An 18,553-nucleotide genomic window follows, 5' to 3' on the forward strand; every position below is an offset into this window, starting at 1 on the left:
AAATACGGTACTTTGAAGGTGGGGTTCCTAGTGAGTGGGGCCGGCCAACGGTATGGAATGGTAGGATTAGAGAAGATATGTAACGTCCCTCAAGTACAGTGGGGTATGACGAAAATATGTGACAACGGCAGCCAATTTAGCGAAGAACCCCGCTGGTTTCCATGAGGTATCCTTTGTGTATTGCCGTAGTGCTTATTCCTAGCACTTTTGAGCTGAATTTTTTTGTTGATAAAGCGTTCTCAAATCTAAGGATTTCATCGAACTTATGGTTTGGAACAATCAAAGGCGTGATCTCGCCCAACAATATGGGTTTTCAGAGTTGTCCTCATGGTGGCCTCTCGATTAAGTCCGACTTTCCACAAAGTACCTGTGGTAGAGTTTTGATCCACCCCTAATTCAGGGCAGAGTTAAGAATAATTTTTTTTCATGACTGCCACATGTCGAAAGACTGGTCAGGCGACCTCATGTACGCAAGGGTCTCGGACGATGTCTCACAGTGGTGGCTTTGACCTCAAGATCAGTTAGGACAAAGAGGCGATCATGACATTTTTTAAAGACTGAAATTCTCAGCATCTCTCTTCTAGCGAATTATTGACAGGTCATCTACCCTTTTCTTCCACCTTCACTATATCCTGTCCTTGCATTTGTTCTCACGCATTTTGCAGCCATTTTGTGTACCCCACCTTGGCCTTGAAGAACACCTTTCCCCTCTCTTGCAACAATCAATTAAAACTTAACGAAATCTGCATCATTGTCTCACGATGTGAAAGCATTAACTGGAAAGGCTTTTCCAATTCCGCTGCTCAGCTTCGAGTCACTAATCTACAAGCACAGATGCTCGAAAGTTAAACGAATCGACTTGACAGTTACTTGTATCAGGCTGATTTGTTCAAAACCAAATTCCAAGCTTTTGCCACCGCCACCAAGATTCAGGTGTCCTTTTATACATTTTTTAACTGGTGCCACGTCAACCTCTGGTAGTTGGTGTGCACAAAGCATGGCGCTTCTGTACACGTCGAGGTTCTTTCATTTTCCACGTCGCGACCAGCTGTTAATATAAAACTTGTTCATTTTCCCCGGTTTTTCTCACACCTTACATTTAGTCACATACTCTGCTGCCCATCATGTTTAAGAACAGCAGCAAATTTTGGCTTTCGGGTCTTACGCTCTTTTACGCCATGTTGTTGGTGGTGATGCCATTTTTCACTGCCAACGCTGGTGTCGCTTTGGCTGAGGACGACAAGGAAGAGAGTTACGGTACTGTGATTGGTATCGACTTGGGTACCACCTACTCCTGTGTCGGTGTCATGAAGAACGGTAAGGTTGAAATCTTGGCCAACGACCAAGGTAACAGAATTACTCCATCTTACGTTGCCTTCAATGAAGAAGAAAGATTGATTGGTGACGCGGCTAAGAACCAGGCTCCATCCAACGTCAACAACACCATTTTCGACATCAAGAGACTTATTGGTTTGAAGTACAAGGACAAGGTTGTCCAGAAGGAAATCAAGCACTTGCCTTACAAGATTGGCAAGAATGGCGACATGCCTGTCGTCGAGGTTAACTACGGCGGCGAGGAAAAATCCTTCTCTCCAGAGGAAATTTCTGGTATGATCTTGGGTAAGATGAAGTCCATTGCCGAGGAGTACTTGGGTAAGAAGGTTACTCATGCTGTGGTTACTGTTCCTGCTTACTTCAACGATGCTCAGAGACAGGCTACCAAGAATGCTGGTACCATTGCTGGCTTGAACGTCTTGAGAATTGTCAACGAGCCAACTGCCGCTGCTATTGCTTACGGTTTGGATAAGACTGATGGCGAGAAACAAATCATTGTCTACGATTTGGGTGGAGGTACCTTCGATGTGTCTTTGTTGTCCATTGAGGGTGGTGTTTTCGAGGTCTTGGCCACCGCTGGTGACACTCACTTGGGTGGTGAGGACTTTGACTTCCAGGTTGTCAAGCACTTGACCAAGTTGTTCGAGAAGAAGCACAATGTTAGTGTTGCCACCAACCAGAAGGCCATCTCCAAGTTGAAGAGAGAGGCTGAGAAGGCCAAGAGAACTTTGTCTGCCCAGATGAGCGCTAGAATTGAGATTGACTCTTTCTATGACGGTATCGACTTCTCCGAGACTATCTCCAGAGCTAAGTTCGAGGAGTTGAACATCGCTTCTTTCAAGAAGACCTTGAAGCCAGTGGAGAGAGTGTTGAAGGATGCCAATGTAAAGAAGACTGACATCGATGACATTGTTCTTGTTGGTGGTTCCACCAGAATTCCAAAGATCCAGGAATTGATTGAGAAGTTCTTCGATGGTAAGAAGGCCTCTAAGAGCATCAACCCTGATGAGGCCGTCGCCTACGGTGCAGCTGTTCAGGCTGGTGTGCTTTCTGGCGAGGAGGGCGTCGATGACATTGTCTTGTTGGATGTCAACCCATTGACTTTGGGTATTGAGACAACTGGTGGTGTTATGACTACTTTGATCAACAGAAACACCGCTATCCCAACCAAGAAGTCCCAGATCTTCTCTACTGCTGCCGACAACCAGCCAACCGTCATGATCTCTGTCTTTGAGGGTGAGAGAGCTATGGTCAAGGACAACAATTTGTTGGGTAAGTTCGAGTTGACCGGTATTCCACCTGCCCCAAGAGGTGTTCCTCAGATTGAGGTCACTTTTGCCTTGGATGCCAATGGTATTTTGAAGGTTGACGCCGTTGACAAGGGCACCGGTAAGAAGAAGTCTATCACTATCACCAACGAGAAGGGTAGATTGTCTAAGGATGAGATTGACAGAATGGTTGAGGAGGCTGAGAAGTATGCTGCTCAGGATCAGGAGATCAAGGCAAAGATTGAGTCCAGAAACTCTCTCGAGAACTTGGTCCACAACATGAAGCAGAAGCTTGCCGACAACGACGAGTATGTCTCCAAGTTGGACGACAGTGACAAGGAAGACTTGTCCGATGCAGTCAATGAGGCTGCTGAGTTCCTCGAAGAGAACTACGATACCGCCACCTCCGAAGAATTCGAAGAGGCCAAGCAAAAGTTGGTTGAAATCACTCAGAAGATCTCCGCTAAACTCTACGAGAATCCAGCCGACGGCGAGGATGCTCAGTTCGGTGATGACTCTGACGATGATGACTTTGACCACGACGAGTTGTAATCTTCATGAGCTAGAAGCGTCTTAATTCATCAACATCATGTATACAAAATCTAATATTTATAAGTATGTGGGTAATTTAACTTGTAACACTGAAGCTCTCAAATAACGATGCAGGAAACATTACGTACATATTCCCCACAAAGTGAAAGCAATTTTCCACAAGATGACTAAGCATGTGAATTAGAGATGCCTCAAAAGCAGTTTGCGTTGACACATTGATATGAAAATTATTTTCTTATACTTTCCACGAAATGAAAAATCGTAGAATGGTAAGTATTTCTCTTTATCAACTTCTTCAGTCACGTGCATTCACAATCGTCTGTCTCACCAAGGGCATTAAAGCCTTTGAATAGAGAAAAAATCTTTGCAACACAGGACCAAGTCTGAATCTCCAAACCTAAAGCAACAGGCTGACCTACCAACTTACGCTTACAACGATGTCTAATCGAAAGCTTCAGAAGTATGTTATCATAAATTTAGAGCTCTTCAATAATTTGGAGCCCATTCAATTGCCCTATTGAGATCGATCAAAGTACTAACATACACCAGGGAGGTTGAAACGGTCTTCAAAAAGATCCATGAGGGACTAGATCTCTTTAATTACTACCACCAGCGACATGAAACATCCAACAATGACTCCCAACGAGAAAAGCTAGAAGCGGACTTGAAGAAAGAGATCAAGAAACTTCAGAAATTCCGAGATCAGATCAAAACTTGGCAGGGTAACGACTCGCTAGAAGCAACGATTGCTCCTCAAAAGCTACAAGAGCATAGGAGGCTTGTAGAGGAAGCAATGGAGTGCTACAAAGAAGTGGAGAAAAACTCCAAGATGAAATCCTATTCAAACCAATCGATAATGCTTGCGTCTCTAGACAACAGCGAGCAGGAACTAACACCTGAAGGACGTGAAGCTGCTGAATTTCTCAGAGAAGTTCAAGATGAACTCACAGATCAAAACGAGAAGTTGGAAGAAGAGTACGAAAAGCTTTCGCAAAAGAAGGTTAGGAAGAATAATCTGCTGGCAATTGAGGAACGCAAACTGGAACTTGAGGGCTTCAAAACAAAAAATGAATTCCACCTTGAGAAGATCGAGGGCCTTCTAGGGTTTCTCACATCTGGAAAAATCGCCGGAGAACTGGTCTTGGCTATCCAAGATGACTTGAACTTTTATGTTGAATCAAACCAGGAGCCTGACTTTATGGACGATGAAACTGTGTATGACGAACTCTACAAGGAGGCTAGGGAGAATCATGAAAACAATATCAACGTGAACGGCACTGTTGAGGAATCATTCGACTTGAGTCTATCGAACGGTCATGATACAAAAGAATCCGAAACAATAAGCAACGCTGACCTGTCAATACTAAGCAGCGTGAAGCGCAAGTCAGCTTCATCAGCATCCCCTGTTCCTGAAACCACACCACTGACATCGCAACAATCGCTGGACATCGTCAGAGCCGAGAAGGCCCTGTCAACACCGAAATTAAAACATGTGCCTACGGGAGGCAAGAGTGAAGCTTCTGATGCGTCAAGTCCTGCCTTCATCACCACTCTCAAACCTGCTTCCACACCATCGAAACCAGTAGGGGCTTTGAAGTGGTCGCTAGCTGCTGCTGCCGGTGTTCAAAAAGCTTCTGAGAGCCCGAGTAACTCAAAGCAAACAAGTCCGGACAAAAACGAAATCATTGATGATAATGCTAAAATGAGAACGAAGGTTGAACCAGCTCAAGCAAAGCATGCATCTTCAAGTGGTCATGACGAAAGTAACGCTTCAGCGGAGTTATTGTCGCTTCTAACAAAGAACGATGAATACAGCGCTTACATTGAGGTCTTGAAAAATGCTAGTTTGGCTCCTGTGGAGCTGGAACTTTTTAGTGACGTAAACTTGTTGCGCTCTCCAGGTGGCATTCAAGATCTCGTTGCGAGTTTTACTGCTTCCAACAAAGCTGACGGATCATGCAAACTCTTGCGGAAAGGAAATGAGTACGACACATTCACTTCGGCCCCATTTGAGAAGCCGTACCTGTTCCCAGGACTATATCCTTCTGTGGGCGTGCCTTTGGTGAAGGCTCCTTTGTTCCTTAGTAAGCTCAATTTGCAATGGGGACGTGTTCGGGCTCTCAACTTGTTTGAGAAGTTTGCTCAAGAGATTGAATCACTCGAGATTCAAAGTACTCCTGAGACGACTCCTGTCGTAAACGAAATGACCATGGTTTTGTTCTATGGTTATTACTATGGGTATTTACCATTGGAAAATGTGATCGCAGAATCTCTTTTGCACAGACTTGGCTGGAGGCCGTATGGTTTGGCGCCTGAAGATGTTACGCCGATGGGTAACTCGAGGCCAACCAAGCAGCTTCAATTCTGGTTCAAAGGATTGAACAGCGGTTCCTTCAGCGGAGAGGAGGCAAGTAAGCAGGGCCTTGGAGATTTCCGAGTGTTTGACGTTTCTCTGTGGGAGGTGTACATCAAGTATGGCTTCAGATACGACCCTCGCTTGAGCCGACCTCATCCCACCACCAGTTTGCTTTGATCATATTTTTTCACCGCTGGAAAGGTAGCAGTATTGTTTAGCTTTTAAGTCAATCAGGACAGATAGTTTACCCTCGCGTCTCGTCACTTGTAAGAATGGTTTCTCGTTTCTCGTGCTCGAACTCACTGCTTAGAATGGTTCCCTGGGACTGTAGCTTGTCATTCGATTGAAGAGATGTGTTCGGTGATTGGAAAGCAAATTCAAGGGAGTCTGAGAACACTGAACAAAAGCTGGGGTCGTTGTCCTCGTAAATGATCTCAGGCATAAGCCCAATTTCGTTAGGCACCATAGCAGGTGTCAGGTAGTTTTCACCTTGCTTCACCAATTCATCCAAGCCATACACTGCTAGCACCTTGAGCTTAATATCATGCGTTTCTACAATTTTGTTAAGAGTATCGAAGTCGTTCATACTAAATAGTATCGTGTTAGGCGGAGATTCATATTCTGGTAAAGTGCGCACGACAGATCCTCGGCCATTTCTGTGGGGAAAAGAGATACATACTAGCGAGAAGAAGCTGACGTTAAGCACTAGCTACACCGTTGAAAATGGAGTACTATTCGTCACTTGATGCATCTCAGCTTGATCGTGAGACTCCGACTCTTTTCGAACTTATATCGGCTAATCAGCTTGAATCCCTCCTATCGCCGTCGTTGCGTTACATATTGGTCCATTATGCCCAAAGATATCCCGGCTACTTACTTAAGGTGACCAATAACTTTGATGAGTTGAATTTGGCGCTAAGAACTTTTATTGAGTGGTACTTCTTCAAGTACTGGCAGGGCTCTTTCACTGAAAACTTCTACGGCTTGAAGAGAGTTAGTCAGACACCTTTATCCGATCAGAAGTACAACAGCAGCAGATTGACGCAGTTGGCTCCGAGCATGATCGAAGAGAGGAGAAAGCTTTCTAACTACCAGATGTGGGTCTCAATCTTCGAGATCACTGGTGTGTCGTACTTATCTGAGAAGTGCAACTATACATACGAGATACTTTATTCCAAGTATATTACTGGCCAGTTGAATGAATCAGCGGCTGCTGATGAACTGGAAAGAAGAAAAATCTGGATCAAGAGGAAATTTGTCGAGATTTATCCTTACATACAAAGTGTCTGGCGTGCTGGGAACCTAGTCACCACACTTCTATACTTGAGCGGTAACTCGAAATCCGCCTCCTTGCTCACGTTTTTGTTCAAGATCAACTTCTCGAGATTGAGTCAATATGACTATCAAAAGAACCAGCCTGCCTTGAAAGCACCAAAGGACCATCTTCCAAACAGAGTTGCACCTCCATCGGTTTTGGAGAAACTTGTCACTCTCACCAAATACATCACCAGTCCTTCCTGGAAGGCCGTCAGATTTGTGTTAGGAACATTCTTCCCATTAGCCATCTTCACGTTGAAATTCCTCGAGTGGTGGAATAACTCAGACTTCGCCCAAAAGGTCGCTAAGTCTCAAGGCAATGCGCTTGAGGGAAGCATTCCAACACCTGCTTCGCTAGACAAATTCAAGCTATTCAGAGCGAAGCCCAAGAAAATTTACAAGTCTGGCAGTACCTGTCCCTTGTGTAAACAAGAGATCCTGAACCCAGCCATCATTGAGACAGGCTACGTCTTCTGCTATACGTGCATCTACAATTACCTAACTGAATCTCATAAACATGTGAAGAAGAGAAAGGCTGAAGAGAGTGATAGCGAGAGCGAAAGTGACGTTGATGAGGATGAAGACGAGGAAGGCGAAGATGAGACTCAGGAGAAAGAGGAAGACGTTGATAAGCTGCGATCTGAAAAATCCACAGAACAGGCCGATATCGAGAAAGGCGGGCGTTGTCCTATCACTGGTCGTCGCTTACTTGGTTGTAGATGGAACAGCCTCACTCAAGAGTTTGAAGTTGATGGAATCAGAAGACTCATTTTCTAAGAACTCACATAGTATAGCATTTTGGTGAGGTACGAAGTGTGGATACTTTTCGCACCCATCTATATCTCAAAACTTCTCCCTAATCCAACACGTGGGAACTACATAGCATTAATCCAAATGAGTCAACAAACGCTTGAAGCTATTGTATATGATAAGAATCTGGATTCTTTGAAAATCTTGGATCAACTAATTCTTCCATACAAGACTCATTACATCGATATCGAATCCATAGACGATGCTTTCCAGGCTATCAAACTAATGCAAGTCAGAGGAGCTCCAGCCATTGCCATTGTGGGAGCTTTTGCCGTTGCTGTTGATGTTCAAAGATCCCTCCAGGCGAACGAGAAACGCACTGTGGCTGAATTGGTTACCAAAATTGACTATTTGGTGACCTCCAGACCTACTGCAGTGAATCTTTCGAATGCTTTGAACGAAATCAAGCAATTGCTCAGAAGTAGTTTCAAAGACAGCGAAGTTGTCAATGAGGCTGTCTTTGACGTTATCAAGAAGTACTCTGTTGCTTTGCATGAGGGTGACTTGGACAACAACTACAAGATCGGTGATAACGGTGTGAAGTACATTACAGAGACTTTAAAAAAGCAGAACTTCCAGGGCCCCTTCTCAATTGTGACGGTCTGCAACACCGGATCTTTGGCAACCTCGGGCCACGGAACTGCTTTGGGAATTATCAGATCAGTACACGCTCAATTGACCAAGGAAGCTGGTAATGACTTCTGGTTCGAGCATGCTTACCCTTTGGAGACTAGGCCGTACAACCAAGGTGCCAGATTGACCACCTACGAGCTTGACTACGAGAAGATTCCCTTTACCTTAATCTGTGATAACATGGTGACTTCACTCATATCATCATTATCTAAGAAGAAGGCTGTCAAATCATCTACGGCTCCTGTCAAGTTTATTATCGTTGGAGCAGACCGTGTAGTCAAAAATGGTGATTCTGCCAACAAGATCGGTACATTCCAATTGGCAGCTATTGCCAACTATTTCAACCTGACATCTTCAAATGAGCAAGACAAGATTAAATTCATTGTGGCTGCTCCAAATACCACGGTCGATCACAATACGGCTACGGGAGATGACATAGTCATCGAAGAGCGTCCACCACATGAACTCACGACATTGGAAGGTCCACTTGTCAGCAAGGATGGAACAATTGGTGAAAAGACAGTTGTTGGAATTGCCACGCCTGGTATCCTGGTGTGGAATCCTGCCTTCGACGTGGCCCCACACGAGCTTATAGATGCCATTGTCACGGAAGACTACCCAGTGCATGAAAAACACAACGGTGAGTTTTCTCTTTAGTGCTCATCGTAAATCTGAAAGAAGGAAGCTATAAATTGGAGCTCGGCCATTATTTAAGTAGAAAAGAATATCTTGACATCGTTACTTGAACGGTCATTAAAGGTTCCTCTCCTGGTCCACTTCGTATCATCGGGGTGCACGGGTGTGCTCTGAGGGCGTCCTATATATCCACGTCGGTGGAAATTTCCTCTTCAGTCTTTGATACGAGCATAGCCTGTGCCCATCATGTCAGACGTCGTTCTAAATCCGACGATTCAGGATGCACAGCTTCTAGTGCCAAAGCTGCTTATTGTGAGGCCCTATGTTTGGCCTTTTGCCATTATCTACCCAATTTTTTTCCAGATTTACTTCAACCATTATGATCAGTACGTGGGTGGATCTGAGTGGACCTTCGTCTACTTGATCACCATCTGTTCGCTCAATGCATTGTTCTGGCTTATGCCTCATTGGAACTTGGATGTGGAGGCTCGTTTCAACTTCACTCCTGTCAGAACTATCGAAGAGGCTAGTCACATCAAGATCACACCTGTGGTGAATGCTGGTGTGGGTGAGATGTGTCCAATCAAAAGAGAAAGATTTGCTGACGGGGAGAAACAGATCTCCTTCTTATACCAAAAGAGACGTCATTTGTTCCACGAAAAGACCGGCAAGTTCTCCCCTCCAGAGTTCAAGATCGACGAGTTGCCTAAGCTCGAGTATTTCCAGAACTCTAAGGGTTTGCAAGGTGACTTGGAGAAGCTTGAGCGTAACTACGGTAAGAACAGGTTTGACATTCCAATCCCTACCTTCTTGGAGTTGTTCAAGGAGCACGCTGTTGCTCCATTTTTCGTTTTCCAGTTGTTCAGTGTCGCCTTGTGGTTGATGGATGAGCAGTGGTACTACTCATTGTTCTCCTTGTTCATGTTGGTGTCTTTCGAAATGACAACCGTGTTCCAGAGGAGAACTACCATGAACGAGTTCCAGAGCATGGGTATTAAGCCTTACGCCATCAATGTCTACAGAAATAACAAGTGGGTTGAGTTGCAGACTGACGAGTTATTGCCTGGTGATGTTGTGTCCGTAACAAGAACCAACGAGGACAGTGCTATTCCGTGTGACTTGTTGTTGCTCGATGGCTCTGCCATCGTTAATGAAGCTATGTTGTCTGGTGAGTCTACTCCTTTGTTGAAAGAGTCCATCAAGTTGAGACCTGGTGAGGAATTCTTCCAGCCAGAGGGTTTGGACAAGAACAGTTTGTTGCACGGTGGTACCATGGCTTTGCAGGTGACTAAGCCTGAGAAATCTATTATTCCTGGCGCTCCTGATGATGGTGCTTTGGCTTACGTGTGTAAGACAGGTTTCGAGACCTCCCAGGGTTCCTTGGTTAGAATGATGATTTTCTCCAGTGAGAGAGTCTCCGTTGGTAACAAGGAAGCTTTCATGTTTATTTTGTTCTTGTTGGTGTTTGCCATTGCTGCTTCCTGGTACGTTTGGGTTGAAGGTAGCAAGATGGGCAGAATTCAATCAAAGTTGATTTTGGACTGTATTATCGTCATCACCTCCGTTGTCCCTCCAGAGTTGCCTATGGAATTGACTATGGCCGTCAATTCCTCATTGTCGAGTTTGCAGAAGCATTTTATCTACTGTACCGAGCCATTCCGTATTCCATTGGCCGGTAGAATTGATGTGTGCTGCTTCGACAAGACTGGTACTTTGACTGCCGAGGATTTGGTTTTCGAAGGTTTGGCTGGTTTTGATAAAGACGAGACTCACAAGCTCCGTACTTGTGACGAGGCCCCACAGACTACTTCTTGGGTGTTGGGTTCTGCGCATGCTCTTGTCAAGTTAGATGATGGCGATGTTGTTGGTGATCCAATGGAACAAGCAACTTTAAAGGCTGCTGACTGGACTGTTGGATTGAAGGATTCCGTCGAAAGAGCTACCGCCAAAGGTAAGACTGAGAAAATCAAGATTTTGCGTCGTTTCCAATTCTCTTCTGCTTTGAAGAGGTCTTCGGCTATCACATCTATCAACACTTTGCCTAATAAGAATTTCGTTGCTGTTAAGGGTGCTCCAGAAACTATTCGTCACATGTTGGTTGACGCTCCCGAACAGTACGAGCAAATCTTTAAGTCGTTTACCAGAGCAGGTTCCCGTGTTTTGGCTTTGGGCTACAAAGAGTTGGACACTAGTGTCAACGTCCTTAAGGCCAAGAGAGCCGACATTGAGTCTAAATTGCACTTCGCTGGTTTTATCGTGTTCCACTGTCCCTTGAAGCCTGATGCTATCGAGACTATCAAGATGTTGAATGAGTCCTCTCATCGTTCTGTGATGATTACTGGTGACAACCCCTTGACTGCTTGTCATGTTGCTAAGGAGGTTGCGATTGTCGAGAAGGAGGTTTTGATTTTGGACTACCCTGAAGAGCACCATGAGGTGTCTGAGTCTGAAGTTTTGGTTTGGAGAAACATCGAGGAAACTAAAGTCATTCCATTCAAGAGTGGTGATGCTATTGACCTCGAGTTATTCAAGAAGCACGATATATGTCTTACTGGCCATGCCTTGACTCATCTCTCTGAACATGCTCAAATCTTGGATATTTTGAAACGCACTTGGGTTTACGCAAGAGTGTCTCCTGCCCAGAAAGAATTTATTTTGACGACTTTGAAGGATGCTGGTTACCGTACCTTGATGTGTGGAGACGGTACTAACGATGTCGGTGCCTTGAAGCAATCTCACATTGGTGTCGCTTTGCTTAATGGTACCGAGGAGGGCATGAAGAAGATGGCTGAGAACAGAAGAATCACTGCTCAAAAGACAATTTATGAGAAGCAGGCTCAAATTATGGCCAACTGGAACAGACCACCACCTCCAGTGCCTGCTCTCATTGCCCACTTGTATCCCCAGGCCCACTCAACCCACATTACATTGCTACTCTCGAAAAGAGAGGTGTGGAAATTACTCCTGAATTGAGACAAAAGGTCGCCCTTGCCAACCAAAACAACACACAGCCAATTGAGTTCGTGAAGGACAGTAGTGGAAAGCCTTCTGCCAGTAAGATGGCCGACAACCTCTTGACTTCTATGAGTGGCATGGACCCTGAGGAGGACGAGGTTCCAACTTTGAAATTGGGAGATGCCTCTGTTGCTGCTCCATTCACTTCGAAGTTGGCCAGTGTTTCGACTGTAACAAACATCATTCGTCAAGGACGTTGTGCATTGGTCTCCACCATTCAGATGTACAAAATTTTGGCATTGAACTGTTTGATTTCTGCATACTCCTTGTCTGTTTTGTTCTTGTCTGGTATGAAGTTTGGTGATGCCCAATCTACTATCTCCGGAATTTTGTTGTCGGTTTGTTTCTTGAGTATCTCCCGAGGTAAACCCCTTCAGAAATTGAGTAAGGAGAGGCCACAGGACGGTATCTTCAACATTTACATCATGGGCTCCATTTTGGGTCAATTTGCCATCCACATTGCGACTTTGATCTACATCACCAAGGAGATTTACGCCTTGGAGCCAAGAGCACCTCAAGTTGACTTGGAGAAGGTTTTCGAGCCATCTTTGTTGAACACTGGTATGTTTTTGCTTCAATTGGCCCAACAAGTGTCTACCTTTGCCGTCAACTACATTGGTTTGCCCTTCAAGGACAGTATCAAGGATAACAAGGGTATGTGGTACGGTCTTTTGGGTGTCGCGGGTTTGACTTTGGCTGGCTCGACTGAATTCATGCCCGAGTTGAATGAGGCCATGCAGTTTGTGCCTATGGACGTTGTTTTCAAGAGTAAGTTGACTGGATGCATTCTCTTGGACTTGGGCGGAACATGGCTTATTGAAATTGTTCTCAAGCACTTTTTCATGAACTCTGCTGCCGCTGACATTTGTGACAGGGACTTTTAGAGCTTGGTTTTATAGATAAGCCTCATAATTACATAGTTAGAATCAAAGCGTTTCATCAATTATCTTTGCCGAGGAGTTGTAAATCCTCTTCTCTATTAAGATTGTATACCCTTATCACCTTATTGTGATTTCTTTCAATCAATTGTAGTCTTTCTTTGCCCAACTTCATCTCGATGTCGTTGATGACGTCCTGGATTTCGGGTTCAGATGTGGCATAAACGGTTGAGTCTTTGATTATGGAAATAACCTTACTCAAGGTAAAGCTCTGTGATGCACGAGGTCCATTGACGGAAGACACTGATGCAAGTTCGTAAATAATGTCATAAATTTGTGGCAGTTTCGTTCTGATGTAGCTATCGTAGTCGTCTTTTTTTCTTTGTCCGATATCCACTTTTGAATTCATGCGCTCTTTGAGCTTGATCCGCTCTAACAACGATAATCCGTTGGCCTTGGAGGTCTCTAATGCGCTGATCTTCTCTTGAAAGGCAAACTTCGACCTATCATTTTTGAGACCGTCTATATGTTTGTACTTGGTGACTTTTGTGGGAGATATGCTTGGAGATCTATGTGGTGAGCACTTCACGGGTGATTCTAGTACTGCAACTTCATTGAGCTTTATGGGTGTAATCGAATCCACTTCTGTGAGTTTCTTCTCAAAATTTTCACGTCGCTGAGATAGAAGCGTTCCATATTTTGACAAAGGCACATTAACTGAGATTCCGTAATCGTAGGACCCTTTCGGTGAGCTTATCTTGAATAGCAGATTATCCACAGCTAGTATATGCTCAACTGTGGAATTCGAGATTTTCCTGCCAGCGAGTGATGTAGCTTTTTGACATATGTGGAATAGCTTCGGAATTGTTATGCTGGAGGAAAAATGTAGACTCAAGGCTGAATCTATTGCCAGGAAGTCTTTAGGCAAGTGGTCCATTGATCTTGAGATGAAGTGAGAAAGCGCGAGTTTTCCATGGTACGCGACGCGAATTTTCAGCATTCACACACATTTTGAAAGCACCTACAAAATCAAACTTTTATGCAAAAAATGACAATTTCAAGTTTTAAAGGATCAACTGACCTCTCCAAAACCTTTGCAGCTTTCGTCGGCACCCAATCGTCGTCAATTGTTGCAACCGGCCTTCAAGGACACAACTAACCGGGACCGGCGCAGTGTGGCTCTACAATCAGTCGGAAGAGTACTAGTACATTAACTATAAAATTTACTCCTTGCTCTCAGAAGACTCCTCGGAGCCGCCAGACTTGCTGGAGTACTCGCTGTAGGCAGCCTTGGCCTTGTCGGTAACAGAGCCGTCGGTCTTGTTGTAAGTGTCGTAGGCCTGCTGAGCATCCTTCTGGATGTTAGAAAGGTCTGGACCCTTACCGTCCTTGCCGCCGAGAGCCTGCTCACCCTTTTTCAAAAGATCGTTGAATCCGCTCATTGTTCTAGTAGTTGATGGATATACTGCTAAGAAAACTGGGGAAGCCCGGTATTTATACCCATTCTCGTCGTGTCCTACACGGGGTCTGTTTGACCGAACTGGCATTACGTCAATTTGCCAGCACCGCCAGGATCTACCTATCGGGACCTTTGTCGCACCGGCTGGGGTTATTGTGTAATGCAATGCAGCCACATGTGCGGTATTTCCGCGTGAAAACGTCAAAGTGCGCTGGACGGGTTGTTTTCACCTGCCTAAATAAACCGCATTTCCTTCCTTCGCATGTCCAGTTTGCAGCCCTGCTTAGCCAAGATAGGCCGTGTGCTTGCTGGCTTACGCCTTGGTGTCCCGAAATATGCGGATGCTGTGCTGCACAATGACCATTGCTCGCATAATTCTATTGTGTTTCCTTCGCAGCATTCCTTCTTCTGCAATGACTCCTAACCATCCGCGTTGTTCAAATTATCATGTTCACCTATTGCCCAGCCTCCGCCACAGCCCCAATTTTTTTTTTTTCTACCAAAATTTCTTAATGCATGATGGATAATGTCTGACGTTGAACATGCCTATTAGCTTCGTTGCATCATGTGGTGCAACGGTCATGGACGTCAATCTCATTTAAAATTTGCAATCACAGTTGTCAATCGACGATCACATCAATATTCTGCTTGTCTCACCAAGCCCCTCCCCCAGGATTCTTGCTTCTACGGCTCACCCCACTTCCGACGGCTCACCCCTCTTCCGAAATTGACCTGGCCGTTAGAATGTGGTTCCACATAATGTGGCATTCGCTCGGAATGGCTTCGCGCATTTCTGTACGGCACCAAAATATCGTCCTTATCAAATTATCTATGTACGTGCTCTAAAGCTTCAACTTCTCCAAGATAGCGATCGTCTGCTCGTAGCCCTCAATTTCTGCCTTGAAGTTCTCCTGTCTCTTATAGGCAGCCTCCTTGGCTTCAGGTTTCGTCTTGTCGGTAAACTTGCCAATCGAATCCTTCAACTTACCGTCCAACTCTCTGACATTGCTCAACTTCTTGGTAACCTTTGCAATCTCGGCGTCCAAGTCAATTTGACCCTTCACCAAAACATGGACATTGGTGCTGGCATTGACACCGTTCAAAGCACATCCACTAGGAACGGGCTGACCGGCCTCCAACACCTCAATCTTCTCCACACCCTTGATCAACGACACCATTGAGTGGTCCTGATTCTTGGCAATCTTTCTAACGTTCTCGTCAGAGGTCTCAACGTAAACTTGACCGTTCTTCAAGATGTTGTACTGGGAAAGCAAAGATCTGGCGCCCTTGGTGATGGCCAACACCAACTCGTAAGCATCGTGAGCCTCCTTGTCGTCAAATGAAGCATCATACTCTGGGAATTGAGCAATGGTGATAGACGGCGTTTCGTCGCCAGATCTACGTGGCAATCTTTGCCACATCTCCTCAGTGACGTAAGGCATGAATGGGTGAATCATCTTCAAACCTTGATCAATACAGGTGTACAAGGTGTCCTGAGCAGACTTCTTCTGCTCGGCAGTACCATCTTGGATCAAGTGCTTGGAGTTTTCGATGTACACATCACACAAGTCGTACCAGAAGTTGTAGACTGCGCTTGTGGTCTCAGAGAATTCACGCTTCTCGATGTGCTCGGTGAAGCTCTGGGTAGCAGTTGTCAATCTGTGCAAGATCCACTTTTCAACCAAAGATTCGTTTCCAGTTCTCTTCTGAGTTGCTGGAGGCTTGTAGTCTGCGCCCAATCTACCCAAGACAAACTTGGTGGCCTGGTACATCTTGTTACAGAACTTTCTGTAACCCTCAACTCTCAAAATGTCCAAATTGATGTCTCTACCACCGGTGGTGTAGGCACACAAAGCGAATCTCAAGGCATCAGTACCACACTCTGGGATACCATTAGGGTATGATTGCTTTTGACCAGCGGATGCCTTCTCAATTTCTCTGGCATCCAAATTACCAACCTTCAACTTCTCGTGCAAGTCTGCCAAGGAGATACCACTGATGACATCCAATGGGTCGACCACATTACCCAAGGACTTAGACATTTTTCTTCCTTGAGCATCTCTGACCAAAGAGTGACAGAACACCTCCTTGAAGGGAACTTTACCAGTCAATTTCAAGCACAACAAGATCATACGAGAAACCCAGAAGAACAAGATATCCCAACCAGTCTCCAACATGGACATAGGAGCAAAGAGCTTGAGATCCTCGCTCTGGTTTGGCCAGCCCAAGGTAGAAATTGGCCACAAACCAGACGAGAACCAGGTGTCCAAAACATCCTCATCCTGCTCCAAAGTGAACTTGACACCAGGGAACTTCTTCTCTGCCTTCTCCAAAGCTTCCTCATAGGATCTACCGGCAATCCAGTAGTTGTTGTCCAAGCGGTCGCCTTCTTTGCCCTCAATGTTGACGAAATAAACAGGACATCTGTGACCCCACCACAATTGTCTGGAAATACACCAGTCCTGGATGTTCTCTAACCATTGGAAGTATTCTTTCTCGGAAGACTGTGGGGTGATGGTAATTTCACCGCTCTTGACAGCCTTGATAGCTTCCTTGGCCATGTCATCTTGCTTGACCCACCATTGAGGCTTCAACAATGGCTCAATCACGTCTCCAGATCTGGAACAGGTTGGAATTGTCATCTCGTTGTCCTTTTGGTCAACGTACAAGTCCAACTTCTTCAATTCCTCAATGACCTTGGCTCTGGCGTCGAATCTCTTCATTCCCTTCCAATCGCCACAGTTCTCGTTCAAGTAACCGTCGTCAGTCAAGATATTGACGAACTCAAGGTTCTGTCTCTTACCAGTGTTGTAATCGTTTTGGTCGTGAGCTGGAGTGATCTTCACAGCACCAGTACCGAAAGTCATGTCAACAGCCTCGGAGTCGGTGACAATTGGAAGCTTACGGTCCAAGAATGGGTGCTGAACAAATTTGCCATGCAAGTGCTTGTAGCGAGGGTCCTCGGGGTGAACAGCCACACCAGTGTCACCAAACAAGGTTTCAGGTCTGGTGGTGGCAACGGTGATCTTCTCATCAGAGTCCACGACTGGATACGAGTAGGAGGTCAAAACACCGAACTCAATCTTCTCATCGTAGTTTGGCACAGACAACAAGGTTCTACCGGAAATGTTCTTGTTCTCAACCTCCAAGTTGGAGATGGCGGTGTTCAATTTCGTCGACCAATTGACCAATCTAGAGGCACGGTAAATGGTGCCATCTTCGTGTAATCTGACGAAAGCCTCGACCACAGCAGCGGACAAGTCAGGGTTCAAAGTGAAGGCCTCTCTGGTCCAATCGTAGGAAGCACCCAATCTCTTGACCTGGTCCTTGATTCTTGCATGGTACTCTTCCTTCCATTCCCAAACCTTGTCAACAAACTTTTCACGACCATAGTCATGTCTAGTCTTCTTTTCGTTCTTCCAAACCTGCTTCTCCACAACAGACTGAGTGGAAATACCTGCGTGGTCGAAACCAGGCAAGAACAAAGTGGTCTTACCCTTCATTCTGTTGTATCTGATCAAAGTGTCCTGAATTGCAATGGTCAAAGCATGTCCAATGTGCAAGGCACCAGTGACGTTTGGTGGAGGAGCGGGTATCGTGAATTGACCTTCTTTCTTAACCTTTCCCTCATCAAGTTCAGGCTCGAAGTAGCCCTGCTTTTCCCACCAAGCGTACCAAGAGCTTTCAACATTCTTAGGGTTGTACGCCTTAAAAGCGGCATCGTCCAAAGAAGCCAAAATCTTCTTCTCACCTGGCTTGGTCTCGTCTTTCCATTCAGGAACAGGCTCAGCGACCTTTTTCTCCTTCTTGGGTTTCTTCTCAGCAGGCTTTTTGTTCTTAGCATCCTCCTCCTGCTTCTTCTTCTTTGCTAAAAATTTGGCCATCTTTTCAGCCTTCTTTCTCTCGTTCTCCAACTGCTTTGGGGTCTTCTCTTTCTTTGGTTCCTCCGCAGCTGGGGCTTGAGCCTGAGCCGAGGAAGCATTCACTTTTTCTTCTTCCGACATTTTTGCAAAATTCAATGGTCTAGGAGTCCAGAAATGCCTATAAAGTCGGGGTCTATAATGGAGATTTCTGAAGGGAAGTTTCCTAGGGAGCATTCACTTAATCCTTCATGGAAAAAATTTTAGTATGTAAAGCGACTCACATCCGTACACCGTGATCTTTTGCAACCACCAAGATATCAATTAGAATTATGTAGATTTGGTTATTTTTGTTTTTCGAATGCAATTATGTCGAGCCGACCATAGCACCTTGTTGTTCGATTGTGATTATGAAGACAGATTCTGTGTTTCGC

At 45.2% G+C, this 18,553-nt stretch overlaps 7 protein-coding genes across 7 annotated transcripts; 4 read left to right on the plus strand and 3 right to left on the minus strand. All coding sequences in view use genetic code 12, as the record gives it.

The window, feature by feature from the left end:
• Positions 1-1,124: 1,124 nt before the first annotated feature.
• CXQ87_000623 (uncharacterized protein) lies at positions 1,125-5,688 on the plus strand (the record flags this gene model as incomplete). Its single annotated transcript, XM_025479196.1, has 2 exons — positions 1,125-3,151; positions 3,705-5,688. 2 exons carry the CDS (start codon positions 1,125-1,127, stop codon positions 5,686-5,688), a joined length of 4,011 nt encoding a protein of 1,336 aa, XP_025338669.1.
• Positions 5,689-5,755: 67 nt separating this feature from the next.
• CXQ87_000624 (uncharacterized protein) lies at positions 5,756-6,097 on the minus strand (the record flags this gene model as incomplete). Its single annotated transcript, XM_025479197.1, has 1 exon — positions 5,756-6,097. The coding sequence occupies one exon, from the start codon at positions 6,095-6,097 to the stop codon at positions 5,756-5,758; it is 342 nt and encodes a 113-aa protein (XP_025338670.1).
• A 137-nt stretch (positions 6,098-6,234) lies between these two features.
• On the plus strand, positions 6,235-7,605 carry PEX12 (ubiquitin-protein ligase peroxin 12; the record flags this gene model as incomplete). The annotated part of the gene is made up of 1 exon (XM_025479198.1): positions 6,235-7,605. The coding sequence occupies one exon, from the start codon at positions 6,235-6,237 to the stop codon at positions 7,603-7,605; it is 1,371 nt and encodes a 456-aa protein (XP_025338671.1).
• Positions 7,606-7,722: 117 nt separating this feature from the next.
• On the plus strand, positions 7,723-8,928 carry CXQ87_000626 (S-methyl-5-thioribose-1-phosphate isomerase; the record flags this gene model as incomplete). Its single annotated transcript, XM_025479199.1, has 1 exon — positions 7,723-8,928. One exon carries the CDS (start codon positions 7,723-7,725, stop codon positions 8,926-8,928), a length of 1,206 nt encoding a protein of 401 aa, XP_025338672.1.
• A 225-nt stretch (positions 8,929-9,153) lies between these two features.
• On the plus strand, positions 9,154-12,806 carry SPF1 (ion-transporting P-type ATPase; the record flags this gene model as incomplete). Its single annotated transcript, XM_025479200.1, has 2 exons — positions 9,154-11,804; positions 11,855-12,806. The coding sequence occupies 2 exons, from the start codon at positions 9,154-9,156 to the stop codon at positions 12,804-12,806; spliced, it is 3,603 nt and encodes a 1,200-aa protein (XP_025338673.1).
• Positions 12,807-12,861: 55 nt separating this feature from the next.
• Positions 12,862-14,242, minus strand: CXQ87_000628 (uncharacterized protein; the record flags this gene model as incomplete). The annotated part of the gene is made up of 2 exons (XM_025479201.1): positions 12,862-13,360; positions 14,028-14,242. The coding sequence occupies 2 exons, from the start codon at positions 14,240-14,242 to the stop codon at positions 12,862-12,864; spliced, it is 714 nt and encodes a 237-aa protein (XP_025338674.1).
• An 859-nt stretch (positions 14,243-15,101) lies between these two features.
• On the minus strand, positions 15,102-18,263 carry VAS1 (valine--tRNA ligase; the record flags this gene model as incomplete). The annotated part of the gene is made up of 1 exon (XM_025479202.1): positions 15,102-18,263. The coding sequence occupies one exon, from the start codon at positions 18,261-18,263 to the stop codon at positions 15,102-15,104; it is 3,162 nt and encodes a 1,053-aa protein (XP_025338675.1).
• Positions 18,264-18,553: the final 290 nt, after the last annotated feature.

This window comes from Candidozyma duobushaemuli (assembly GCF_002926085.2).
Source record: "Candidozyma duobushaemuli strain B09383 chromosome Unknown A_B09383, whole genome shotgun sequence".
NCBI classification, from domain to species: Eukaryota; Fungi; Ascomycota; class Pichiomycetes; order Serinales; family Metschnikowiaceae; genus Candidozyma; species Candidozyma duobushaemuli.